General features: G+C 42.9%; 1 protein-coding gene across 1 annotated transcript in view; it reads left to right on the top strand.

Annotated features, from left to right (window-relative positions):
- Window positions 1-12,222, top strand: part of LOC126482065 (uncharacterized) — a 50,092-nt gene that overhangs the window by 18,112 nt on the left and 19,758 nt on the right. Inside the window, exon 3 of the mRNA XM_050106040.1 lies at window positions 4,691-4,983. Within this exon, the coding sequence (XP_049961997.1) occupies window positions 4,691-4,983 (293 nt within the window). The remainder of the gene's footprint in view (window positions 1-4,690; window positions 4,984-12,222) is intronic.

A 12,222-nucleotide genomic window follows, 5' to 3' on the forward strand; every position in this document is an offset into this window, starting at 1 on the left:
AGCTAAAAAAATGGTTCAAATGGCTCTGAGCACTATGGGACTTAACTGCTGAGGTCATCAGTCCCCTAGAACCTAGAACTACTTAAACCTAACTAACCTAAGGACATCACAAACATCCATGCCCAAGGCAGGATTCGAACCTAGCTTAGCACCCTCTGCTTCATGCACGTAGACTGTGTGATCTGCACAGATTTCTTCTTTAATCGGATTCGTGAGTTTTTATGTTGTTCAGAAATTGCAACACCTTCTAAGCTTTTCACGCTGATTAAGGTCTTGAAGCATGGTTGGTTGGTTGGTTGGTTTTGGGGAAGGAGACCAGACAGCGAGGTCATCGGTCTCATCGGATTAGGGAAGGAAGTCGGCCGTGCCCTTTCAAAGGAACCATCCCGGCATTTGCCTGGAGCGATTTAGGGAAATCACGGAAAACCTAAATCAGGATGGCCGGACGCGGGATTGAACCGTCGTCCTCCCGAATGCGAGTCCAGTGTCTAACCACTGCGCCACCTCGCTCGGTTGAAGCATGGTCTTTTCCAACCAAAAAGCGACTGTGGTAACTGGAGACCAAGGGTTTTGTTAATCATGCCTTTTAGATTCTTATGCTGATATTTACATAGAAACTTTCATCCTCTAATACATATTCTTTTATATCTAACACAGAAGTGAAATACGAGTTTTCATAGATTTAGCTTCAAATATTTTTTAATGTAACGAAATATTTTCTCAACATTTTTAATCCTCTATTTCACCCGCTTAGGGGCTGATTTTCCAAAAACAGTGAAACACGCATTTTGTAAAATTTCTGACAGAGAAGGCAAATATAAATTTTCAATATTTAGTTTTGAAAATACTTTCGTAATGAAGTAATTTCAGTCGCTGTCCATTATACCCCCGTTCGCTACTCAGAGTTTCCGGCAGGAGGTCGGATGTATTTGTGTAGAGGGGATCCATTTCTCAGCTAGGCTTATCAGTTATATGAATGTGCGGTGTCTCTCCGTAAGAACAGACACCACGTAGAATCCGCAGCTGTGAAAGATTATATGTAAATTGAGGGGAGATTAGTGCTGTCAGCCGCATCGGGAACCTGAGTTACATTGCCATCATCGACAATGGGATCGGATGGAGTCCTTGAGAAAATTGAACATTTCTCAGCTTTCTTCTTAGCTCGAAAAATCAGTAGGACAGCAAATCAGATAAAGATAGAGCTTCCAAAAAATCACCTAGGTGCACCTTCACTAATTCTCTGATTTTACTTTCACGTTGTAAGTACCAGTGTAATCGAAAAAATAAAACTAATGGAAACCCCCCCCCCCCCCTTGATCTAACTGTTTATATCCTTCATTTGCCTTTGTTAATATTCTATTTTCTGCTGTTCATCCTTTATATGAAAGTTGCAACAAAATCAAGTTCTAACTCAAGTTCCATTGGTGCATATACACGAAATAAAAATACAGGACTAACAATTAATCAGTTCCAGGAGACATCACACCGCTAACAGCTTGTAACACCGACTCTAACTTTGATAATGGCTTCAGCTGGGCTAGGAAGAAAGTCCATAAGTTCCTTCAGTTATGCCATATTCAGCTGAAGACACTCATCGATGAATGGATGCCATAGAGCTACCAAATTACGCGGACGTTGATTCCTGCACTAATCCATTTTACCGTACAGTCTCAGATATATCTGTATGATTGAGTGTCCGCGGTGGAGCCTGGATGTTCGTCAGTCGAGGAACCAAATTGTGCATTCCAGTGAACACGTACGTTGTCGTACTGGAGGGGGCAGTATCCATAGCTTATTCATGTGTGTATGGCACTATTGGACCGAAGTCCCCTTCTTGGCAGTTCGCCGTTCACTGAGACGGCAGCTCCTCTTCATTTTTAAAAAAGTACAGGTCGATTACTCCTCCTTCCTCAGAACTCACACCACACAGCTGTGGATATATCTCATCTTTCACAGTCACTCAAGGATTTTTATTACGCAAAATCCTGCCGTTCTGCTTATTAACTGAGGTGGAAGTGCGCCTCATCTGAGGAAATTATTCTTTCTGTGGAATTCTCGTTCTCCGATTGTCGACCCACAAACCTTAGAGCAAATCTGATGATTCGGCTGGAGCAGCAGTACGTCCCAGTGTCACACGCAATTTCACTGTTTTTGTAATAGCTTTTTATCACTTGGTTAGGTGTTCAGTTGTCATCTGCTCCATGACGAAAATAAACATCAAACAACGATACTCACCACACAAAAGCTATCAGGCTACTAGAGGGAAGGATCGCAGATAACAAACATGAAAAAACCACGGCTACCAGCCGTCATATGACAAAATGAGGCAAAATTCAAATAAGCCCTTACTTCCCAGTCACCTGTTACGTCGATCACCCAAACAGTTTGATCTAGGACTGCTTCCTAATCAGCTGAACAAGAACAGGAGTGACAATCGGCCGCGATTTACTTGAAATTAACAACCGAAAAATCACGTGAAGTGCATTACGGTATCTGTGTATATCTCGTATGGGTAACCGAACGCAGGTTTGAAATACGTCATTCCCAGATTACAATCTCCCACTCTTTTCTTCTTCCCTTTTTTTTTTATTTTTAAGGAGAAAATCAGTTTTGTTGTGCTCGTGTGTTGGAATATGTGCTTGTGCTTGTGCAATTGAGAGATTCATACCTCATAAATTGGTAAGAGATGGAACTGATCCCCCATGGTAGGCAAAACAGGTCCGAAGGCTGTTGCAGAGGCAACGGAAAAAGAATGCGAAGTTCAGAAGAACGCAAAATCCCGAAGATTGGCTAAAATTTACAGATGCGCGAAATTTGGCACTGACTTCAGTGCGAGATGCCTTTAACAGGTTCCACAACGAAACATTGTCTCGAAATTTGGTAGAAAATCCAAACAAATTCTGGTCGTATGTAAAGTACAAAAGCGGCAAGACGCAGTCAATACCTTCGCTGGGCAGTGCCGATGGTGCTGTTACCGACGACTGTGCCGCTAAAGCGGAGTTATTGAACGCAGTTTTCCGAAATTCCTTCACCAGGGAAGACGAATGGAATATTCAAGACTTTGAAACACGAACAGCTGCTAGCATGAGTTACTTAGAAGTAGATACCTTAGGCGTTGCGAAGCATCTCAAATCACTTGATACGGGCAAGTCTTCAGGTCCAGATTGTATACCGATTAGGTTCCTTTCAGATTACGCTGATACAATAGCTCCCTACTTAGCAATCATATACAACCGCTCGCTCACCAATAGATCTCTACCTACAGATTGGAAAACTGTGCAGGTCGCGCCAATGTTTAAGAAGTGTAGTAGGAGTAATCCATCGAACTACAGACCTGTATCATTGACGTCGGTCTGCAGTAGGGTTTTGGAGCATACACTGTATTCAAACATTATGAATCACCTCGAAGGGAACGATCTATTGATACGTTATCAGCATGGTTTCAGAAAACATCGTTCTTGTGCAACGCAGCTAGCTCTTTATTCGCACGAAGTAATGGCCGCTATCGACAGGGGATCTCAAGTTGATTCCGTATTTCTAGATTTCCGGAAAGCTTTTGACACTGTTCCTCACAAGCGACTTCTACTCAAGCTGTGGGCCTATGGGGTATCGTCTCAGTTGTGCGACTGGATTCGTGATTTCCTGTCACGAAGGTCGCAGTTCGTAGTAATAGAGGGCAAATCATCGAGTAAAACTGAAGTGATATCAGGTGTTCCCCAGGGATGCGTCCTGGGACCTCTGCTGTTCCTGATCTATATAAATGACCTGGGTGACATTCTGAGCAGTTCTCTTAGGTTGTTCGCATATGATGCTGTAATTTACCGTCTAGTAAGGTCATCTGAAGACCAGTATCAGTTGCAAAGCGATTTAGAAAAGATTGCTGCATGGTGTGGAAGGTGGCAGTTGACGCTAAGTAACGAAAAGTGTGAGGTGATCCACATGAGTTCCAAAATAAATCCGTTGGAATTCGATTACTCGATAAATAGTATAATTCTCAAGGCTGTCAATTCAACTAAGTACCTGGGTGTAAAAATTACGAACAACTTCAATTGGAAAGACCACATAGATAATATTGTGGGGAAGGCGAGCCAAAGGTTGCGTTTCATTGGCAGGACACTTAGAAGATGCAACAAGTCCACTAAAGAGACAGCTTACACTACACTCGTTCGTCCTCTGTTAGAATATTGCTGCGCGGTGTGGGATCCTTACCAGGTGGGATTGACGGAGGACATCGAAAGGGTGCAAAAAAGGGCAGCTCGTTTTGTATTATCACGTAATAGGGGAGAGAGTGTGGCAGATATGATACGCGAGTTGGGATGGAAGTCATTAAAGCAAAAACGTTTTTCGTCGCGGCGAGATCTATTTACGAAATTTCAGTCACCAACTTTCTCTTCCGAATGCGAAAATATTTTGTTGAGCCCAACCTGCATAGGTAGGAATGATCATCAAAATAAAATAAGAGAAATCAGAGCTCGAACAGAAAGGTTTAGGTGTTCGTTTTTCCCGCGCGCTGTTCGGCAGTGGAATGGTAGAGAGATAGTATGATTGTGTTCGATGAACCCTCTGCCAAACACTTAAATGTGAATTGCAGAGTAATCATGTAGATGTAGATGGGCAAAACTAAGCAATAACTGCTGCCACTTTCTCAATTTGTTACACTTCCTGAATGTTTGTTGCTCTATTCGCGCAGGTGATGGTGTGTTTAGGCAATACTACTGGTGGGTACACTCCTACGGTGGTGGCAACGTGCCCCACCACCGGCACTACGAGGTGCAGCGCAGAGCAGGCCGCCTGCGTTGCAGAAGAGGACTCCGAGTGCCACCCTCCAGTCGCCGCAAGTAGGTTTCCGTGCAACAGCGTCGGATCGTTCCCGGACCCGTACGACTGCCAGACGTACCACATCTGCACTGCGGCCGGCGGAGTTTCTCAAAGTGCTACATGTAGCGGCACTACGGCGTACAACCCTCTGAGAGCAGACTGCAGGTGAGCCACAGCATTTACGTTTAGCTCCAAGAATACGACGTCTTTTCACATTGGGTTCCAGCACTCATTTCGTGATTACGAAGGCTTTTGGTGGCCTGCTTTGATGCAACTCTCCATGCTGGTTTAATGTCTACAAGCCTATTCGTGTCTGCAAAGCTACTGCAAACCACATTCATTTGAATCTATTGAGCCTTCGTCTTCCTCCAAAAATTTTACCCCCAAATTTCTGTCCATTGCCAATTTGGCGATACTTTGAAGTCTTAAGATATGTTCTGCTGATTGATCCATTATTTTAGACCAGTTATGTAAAATATTTCTTATCTCCTCATTTAGATTCAGTACCTCCTTTTCAGTTGTTCGATGTAGCAGGCATTCTTCTGTAGCCTTACATCTTCAAAGGCTGCTCTTCTTCTCTTGTCTGGATTGCTTATCGTCCATTTATACTTCCGTACAACGTTACACTCCAGACCCATTCCTTATTGAGTGTTAACAAATTACTACTTTTCAGAAACGATTTTTTGCAGTTGTTACTTTCCATGGTATACAACAACTACAGTATGACCGAGAACTCTCCGTAACTCTGGGTGAAAAAAGTGTACTGTACGTTGGAGTTCTTACATGTAAAAATTATACACCGAGGTGACAAAAGTCAAGACATATGGCTGCAATATCGCGTACAAGAAGTATAAAAGAGCAGTGTATTGGCGGAGGTGTCATTTGTACTCAAGTGATTGATGTGAAAAGGTTATGGCCGCACTGCGGTAATTAACAGACTCTGAACGCGGAATAGTAGTTGGAGCCAGACGCATAGAACATCCCTTTTCGGAGATCGTCAGGGAGTTCAATACTCCGATATCCACAGTGTCAAGAAAGTGCCGAGATCAGCAAATTGCAGGCATTATCTCTCGCCACGGGCATGGCAGTGGTCGACGGCCTTCGCTAAACGATTGAGAGTAGCGGAATTTGCGTAGAGTTGTTACTGCTAAAAGACAACCCGTAGTGTTTGTAATAACAGCAAAAAAGGGGGATTACGACGAACGTATCCGTTACGACACTGTGGCGTTGTTAATGGACTATGGCAGCAGGCGATCGACACGAATGCCTTTGCTAACAGTACGACATCTCATGGGCGCGTGACCATGTCGGTTGGACAATAGACGACTGGAAAGCCATGGCCTGGTGAGATGAGTCCCGATTTCAACTGGTAAGAACTGACGGTGCAGACCCCATGAAAGCATGGACCCAAGTTGTCAACAAGGCACTGTCAAAGCTGTAGGTGGCTCCATAATGGTGTCGGCTGTGTTTATACCAAATGTGCTGAGTCCTCTGGTCCAACTGAACCAGTCATTGACTACAAGTTGTCATGTTCGTCTACTAAGAGATCATTTGCAGCAAACAACATTGGAATTTTTGTGGATGACAATGCATCATGTCAACGGACCGCGATGGTTGTCGATTGGTTTGAAGAATATTGTTGACAATTCGAGTGAATGGTTTGGTCACCTATATCGCCAGACTTGAATCCCGTAGAATACTTATGGGACATAATCGAGAGGTCCATTTCGTGCATAAAATCCTGTACCGATAATACTTCAGCAATTATGGACGGCTACAGAGGCAGCATGACTGAGTATTTCTGCGGGGGACTTCCAACGACTTGTTGAGGCCATGACATGTCGAGCTGCTGCACCACCCCGGGAGAAAGGATGTCTGAGCAGGCATACCGTGGCTTTAGTCACCTCAGTGTGTATACAGTGAATCTGTACGTGAGTAGTCGTGCTTTACAGAAAGATGTAAATGTCTCTATGTGCTCCTTTACGTCTTGTCTAACATCTCAGGAGTTATGTTTCGAAAGGCTTCCTCAACATTCTCGCGCTATTCATTAGAGTTGTATGAGTGTTAAGACTTACTTATTCCCAGAATGAGTTGTCTCTCGTAGTAAGTCCTGAGTTTCGTGGTGGCCATATTAATGGGACTGGCGATGTTGCTGGACGCAAATCCGAAAAACGGTGGTTCAGACCTCCGACTGCACAGATTTGAGTTTTTTTGTGGCTCGATTCAGGCGAATATTGAATTGTTTTCTTTTAGAAGCACGTGACCGATGTCCTCATCCATCCTTCAGTGCACGGAGCTTGTGGCCTATGACTCCACCGTCGGTGGTACTTTAAACCCTGATTTTTCTTCCTTTAGAGTTCTTGCCAAGCACGTCTGATTGTAAAGGAGAAAGGAATTAGTTGACGCTGGGGTCATGGCAGGTGGGTACATTTCTTAGTAATGTGTGCCAGAGATCAGAGGTGTTCAAGCAGGTTAGATATGAATCTATTCTCGCAAAATCTCATTCAGAATATTTAATGAACTAATATTCGAGAAAGGTTCTGTGACGTTTCTCACCTGGGGATCACGAGAATTAATTACGTCTGTTTAAGTCCTAAGGGGGTGGGGGTGGGGGGGGGGGGAGGACACGCAGGCGTTTATTACGCCTTAAATTTATCCACTTTATAACGAATAGTTTCGGGTTTGTGATTGTATTCGCTGCTTCAGTCAGTTTTTACTAACATTCACTGAGCACGACGGGTTTAGGCAGCATGCTGCAATGATCAGAAGCTTTACAATTACATATACACTAAATTACTCTGATTTGCTTATCGGGTGTGCCAATGAGGTCATTTACTGAAATATAATCCTGAACAGAAACACATATTTATTTTAGCGCATTAGGTGAGGTGCATGTGTAAATCATTTCATTAGTGTATTACTTACATTTTAACCGGGAATTTGTTCGTCTCGCGCAGAGCACAACAATAAGCACATCAGCATCACTTAACACTTTCACATTCAAATGTTAACATCATTCCATGGACTCTTTACTGTGAAGATAAACCTAATTCAGTTGCTAAGATATTATAAACAATGAAGATGCATTATTTAATATACAGGATGTTTATAAATTAGTTATACAAAACTAACCTTTAATTGTGTAAAAGGTAAATAATGTCTGATACAGCACTGAATGCAGTTACATCTTCAAGTTTTATTTACAAATTGTCAGTGTAGCTACCTCTTATAACACGACAAGTGTTCCATCTGTAATCAGTTTCCTGCCAAACCCTATGAAGCAAGTCGTGATGTATGGTGGCAAATGCTTGCGTTGTCCGTTGTCGCAGCTTCGACGTTTCCCTGAAGCAGAGGAATAAACACTCTGTCTTCAACATAACCGCATACACAGAAATCCATTGGGATTATCTGGATTCACGAAACCATAAACAACACTCTGTACACTCTTCACCGTTATATGACCCCATGGTGACTGTTGGAATAACTCATTCGCTGATGCCCCCTAGCGGAACGATCGGGAACTAACAGCGGTTGGCGGGAATAGAACTTGAAGATGTATTGCATTCAGTGCTGCACCAAATGTTTCTTAACTTACTTACCGTTTTCATAATTAAAGGTTACTTTTGTACAACTGATTACTAAGTACCCTATACAAGCATATTTCTGTCACAGAACGTGCTAAATAGGTCGATCGGCAGTCGAAAACATGTGGCCGGATCAGCAGAAAAATTTGGCCAAAGACTGGGAAGATGCCATAGCAAAGGGAAGGAGGGCGAAGCTGTATGGGCATACTTTCGAAAGAAGCTGCAAGTGGACTCTGCCAACGCATCAAGAATCGCTGCCACTGGCATCACAGAAGCACGGAAGCAGATTGAGCCGCGGAGACCTGAATATGGAAAAGCTCCATGCCTAGCGCGGGGCTACTTCTTTATGTGTCGATGGCTGACGGACTGGTCGCCATAAATAATGCTTGCGTCAGCTATGGACCGCCCGAAGCGGTGTACGAGGTACTCCACGCCCGTCGTAGACCTGAAATGAGTCATCTAGCTGCTAATATTAGAAGCCGCCTTCTCTAGCTGCAGTGAGTGACTATGCCCGATGCTGTGTACGCCTAATGGTGGTAGCATGCTCCCTAAAAGTGTCGTGCTAGTAAAATTAGTAAAAAGTGATTGAAGCAAGAGAAATTACTTCATAGAAGTTGTTATTTCCTCTCCCCTATTCTGAATGGAAGAGGGCTGGGAGTACCTAATCTGATAAAAAGTACCTCTCACCATGCACTTTCACTATATTCAGGTGATTCGATTTCCTTGTCGGTAAACATATCTAAAACAAAAGGATATGCTTCAACTTGTATTTTTCAGGGCCATTTAACTTACATATTTCTTTACGCTGTCAAATAGAGATAGTATTCTGGAAGCTATTGATTTATGTCACCATAATGGTAGATGAAATCCCCTAGTTGTATGATCAGAATAAAGTGTATGTTTCGGCGACCTCTGGTTGAAATATCAGTTGTCGACCGCCTTTCTTTCTGATCAGATTTGTCAGTAAATGTTGCCTTAGTCCACTCATAATTCCTACCATTTCAGTGAGAGAGATCCTCAAATATTATGTGTCAGGTATCTCAGCAATTAGATACAGACAATTGCAGGAAGAATTTATTTCCCAACCTTGCCGTACTTCTGTAACTGTAAGCCACAGTTTTAATATGTTGCGTCGCATTCTCTCATGTTGCAGCAGGAAGTAGTACCTCAGTATTTCAGTGTCCCACTTCCTTCCTCACTCATGCTTCGGTACGATTTTCTTAAACTTCAGTTTCCTCTTCATAATTACTAAATTATAATCCGAGTCTATATCTGTTCCTGGACGAATTAGTCTAACACTTGATTTCGGGTCTATGTCTGACTATGGTGTAATCCACCTGGAACATTTCCGTGTCTCCCTGCCATTTCCAAGTAAATCTCCCCCTTAGTGATAAGTAAACAGCAAATTTATTGAATAACCGGGTTAGTTTTCCTCCCCTCTGATTTCTACAACCAAGTCCATATTCTCTCATAACTTTTTCTTCCTTTCTTTCCCGTGCTATCGTGTTCCAGTCCCCATGGTTTCTAGATTATCATCTTCTGTCACATACTGATTTACCTGTTCAGTACCCTCATATACTTTCTGTACCTCTTTAGCCCGTCGGAGTGGCAGAGCAGTTCTAGGCGCTACAGTCTGGAACCACGCGACCGCTACGGTCGCAGGTTCGAATCCTGCCTCGGGCATGGATGTGTGTGATGTCCTTAGGTTAGTTAGGTTTAAGTAGTTTTAAGTTCTAGGGGACTGATGACCTCAGAAGTTAAGTCCCATAGTGCTCAGAGTCATTTTGAACCTCTTTATCATATGCTTATGATGTCGGTACATATGTTTGAATTATTGTTTGGTTTGCTGTCGATTCTGATAAAATTAACCTTGTTCGTGAACCATTTACACTAACTCGCTCTGCCCTACTTTCCTACTCATAACTAATTTTCCTCCCGTTGTACCATTCATTGCTGCTGTTGACATTATCCTATATTCATCGGATCAGAAATCATTATCTTCCTTCCACTCCACTTCAATGACTCCAACTACATCCAGACAGAGCCTTTGAATTTCCCTTTCCAGATTTTCTGTCTTTCATATCACGTTCAGACTTCTCTCATCCAGTGCTCGTCGGTTATTCAGAGTTTCCCTCATGGTATCCGTCCCCTAGGTGGTCTTCTAACGGAACTTCGAATGGAGAACACATCCGTACTCTATGTCTCTCTTTAATGCAGTGGTTTCCGTTGCCTTCTGCACCCTTATGCTACTGATCACTGCTGATTCATCCGGCTTTAAGGTGGAGTTTCCCATCCTAAGGGCAAGGAAGTATTCCGAATCTCTGTCCGCCCGTCTGTCATCTTTGACGAGGCTCGTGGCAGAAACAGGGAGACTCCCTATACCGGGAGTCTTCCGCCACCATATCTGACGATTCTTATTCAAAATTTAAGCAGTGGCTGGGTTAAAAATCTGGATCCATTCCGTTAGTACCGTTGTTACACTCACAGGTGGGCACTTATTCACTAAATTTGTCACCCCATACATCCTAAATCAACTACGAATATAATAATGCTTCCTTCCTAGTGTACCTTATATGAACAATAAGTAAAATTTCGTTATTTGGTGTCGATACGTACTGTGAACATTGTTGCTATAGCCCAAATTGGAATGACGAGTTTTGCGTTGGATGATTGTAGCTGGTTGCAGTTCCAACTAAGATGGATTCAGGGATATACATTCACACTTTAGCAGGCTCAGTAACGTCAAGCATTCGAGGGGGGTCGGTTGCTTTGGTGGAAGATACCTAACAGCGAGGTCATCGGTATCATCAGGTTAGGGAAGGTTGGGGACGGACGTCGGCCGTGCCCTTTCAAAGGAACCATCCCGGCATATGCCTGAAGCGATTTAGGGAAATCACGGAAAACCTAAATCAGGATGACCAGACGCGGGATTGAACTGTCGTCCTCCCGAATGCGAGTCCAGTGTGCTAACCACTGCGCCACCTCACTCGGTAAAGCTTTCGAGCTCAGAAGAGATACCTCTAATCCAATTCATGCACGATAACAATAGCGTGCACACATCGACAATGTATATACAAATTACAGTAGTTATTGTACTAAGAAAACTGACCGGTTCACAAAGTATTTCCGCATTAAAACTCAATAGCAAGCTGCCTAAAATCAAAATCTCTTTCAGAGAAGTTATAAAGCTGATTTTGAATATGCTGCTGCGTTTTCCAAACGCAGTCGATACGATTTTTACTCTTAAGTTCTTTTCCTTTCCATCCAATCTTCGTCTTCAGCTGCCCATCTCATCTGGTCCTATGAGCTACTTGTTAATCTGTACAATTCTTTTTTCGGTAAATTCATTCTACACTATTTAGTTTTACTGTTATTTATTTTCAACTCCACTTTCAAACTTGCTGTATCGAATTTTTCCATTCGTCGTTATTGCCGACTGTAAGCGGACAATGCAGTGTCTTTACCACAGTGAAAGTTGTTCGGATATGTTAATTCGTTTACCTTCTGGTTTTTCGCAGTTAACAATTTTGAAAATTTACACAAAGACTGTTGTGAGTAGTTTCGGTGATATCACTTCCCTTGGCTGACTTCTCGTTCAGTTCTGAATCTTGCACTATTCGGGTCAAGACCAATAGAAGCAATAACATTAAAGTCAACACTGTTGCAGCTTTTGTCTGCAGTCATAATACTGATTTAATGCAACTCTCCATGTTAATCTATTCAGCATAAACCTCTTTATCTTTACGTAACTACTGCAATCTATATCCATTGGAACCTGCTTAATGTAGTGAAGATTTCTATAACCTTTTATCTCCCACAT

The sequence above is a fragment of the Schistocerca serialis genome, chromosome 5 (genome assembly GCF_023864345.2).
Source record: "Schistocerca serialis cubense isolate TAMUIC-IGC-003099 chromosome 5, iqSchSeri2.2, whole genome shotgun sequence".
NCBI lineage: Eukaryota > Metazoa > Arthropoda > Insecta > Orthoptera > Acrididae > Schistocerca > Schistocerca serialis.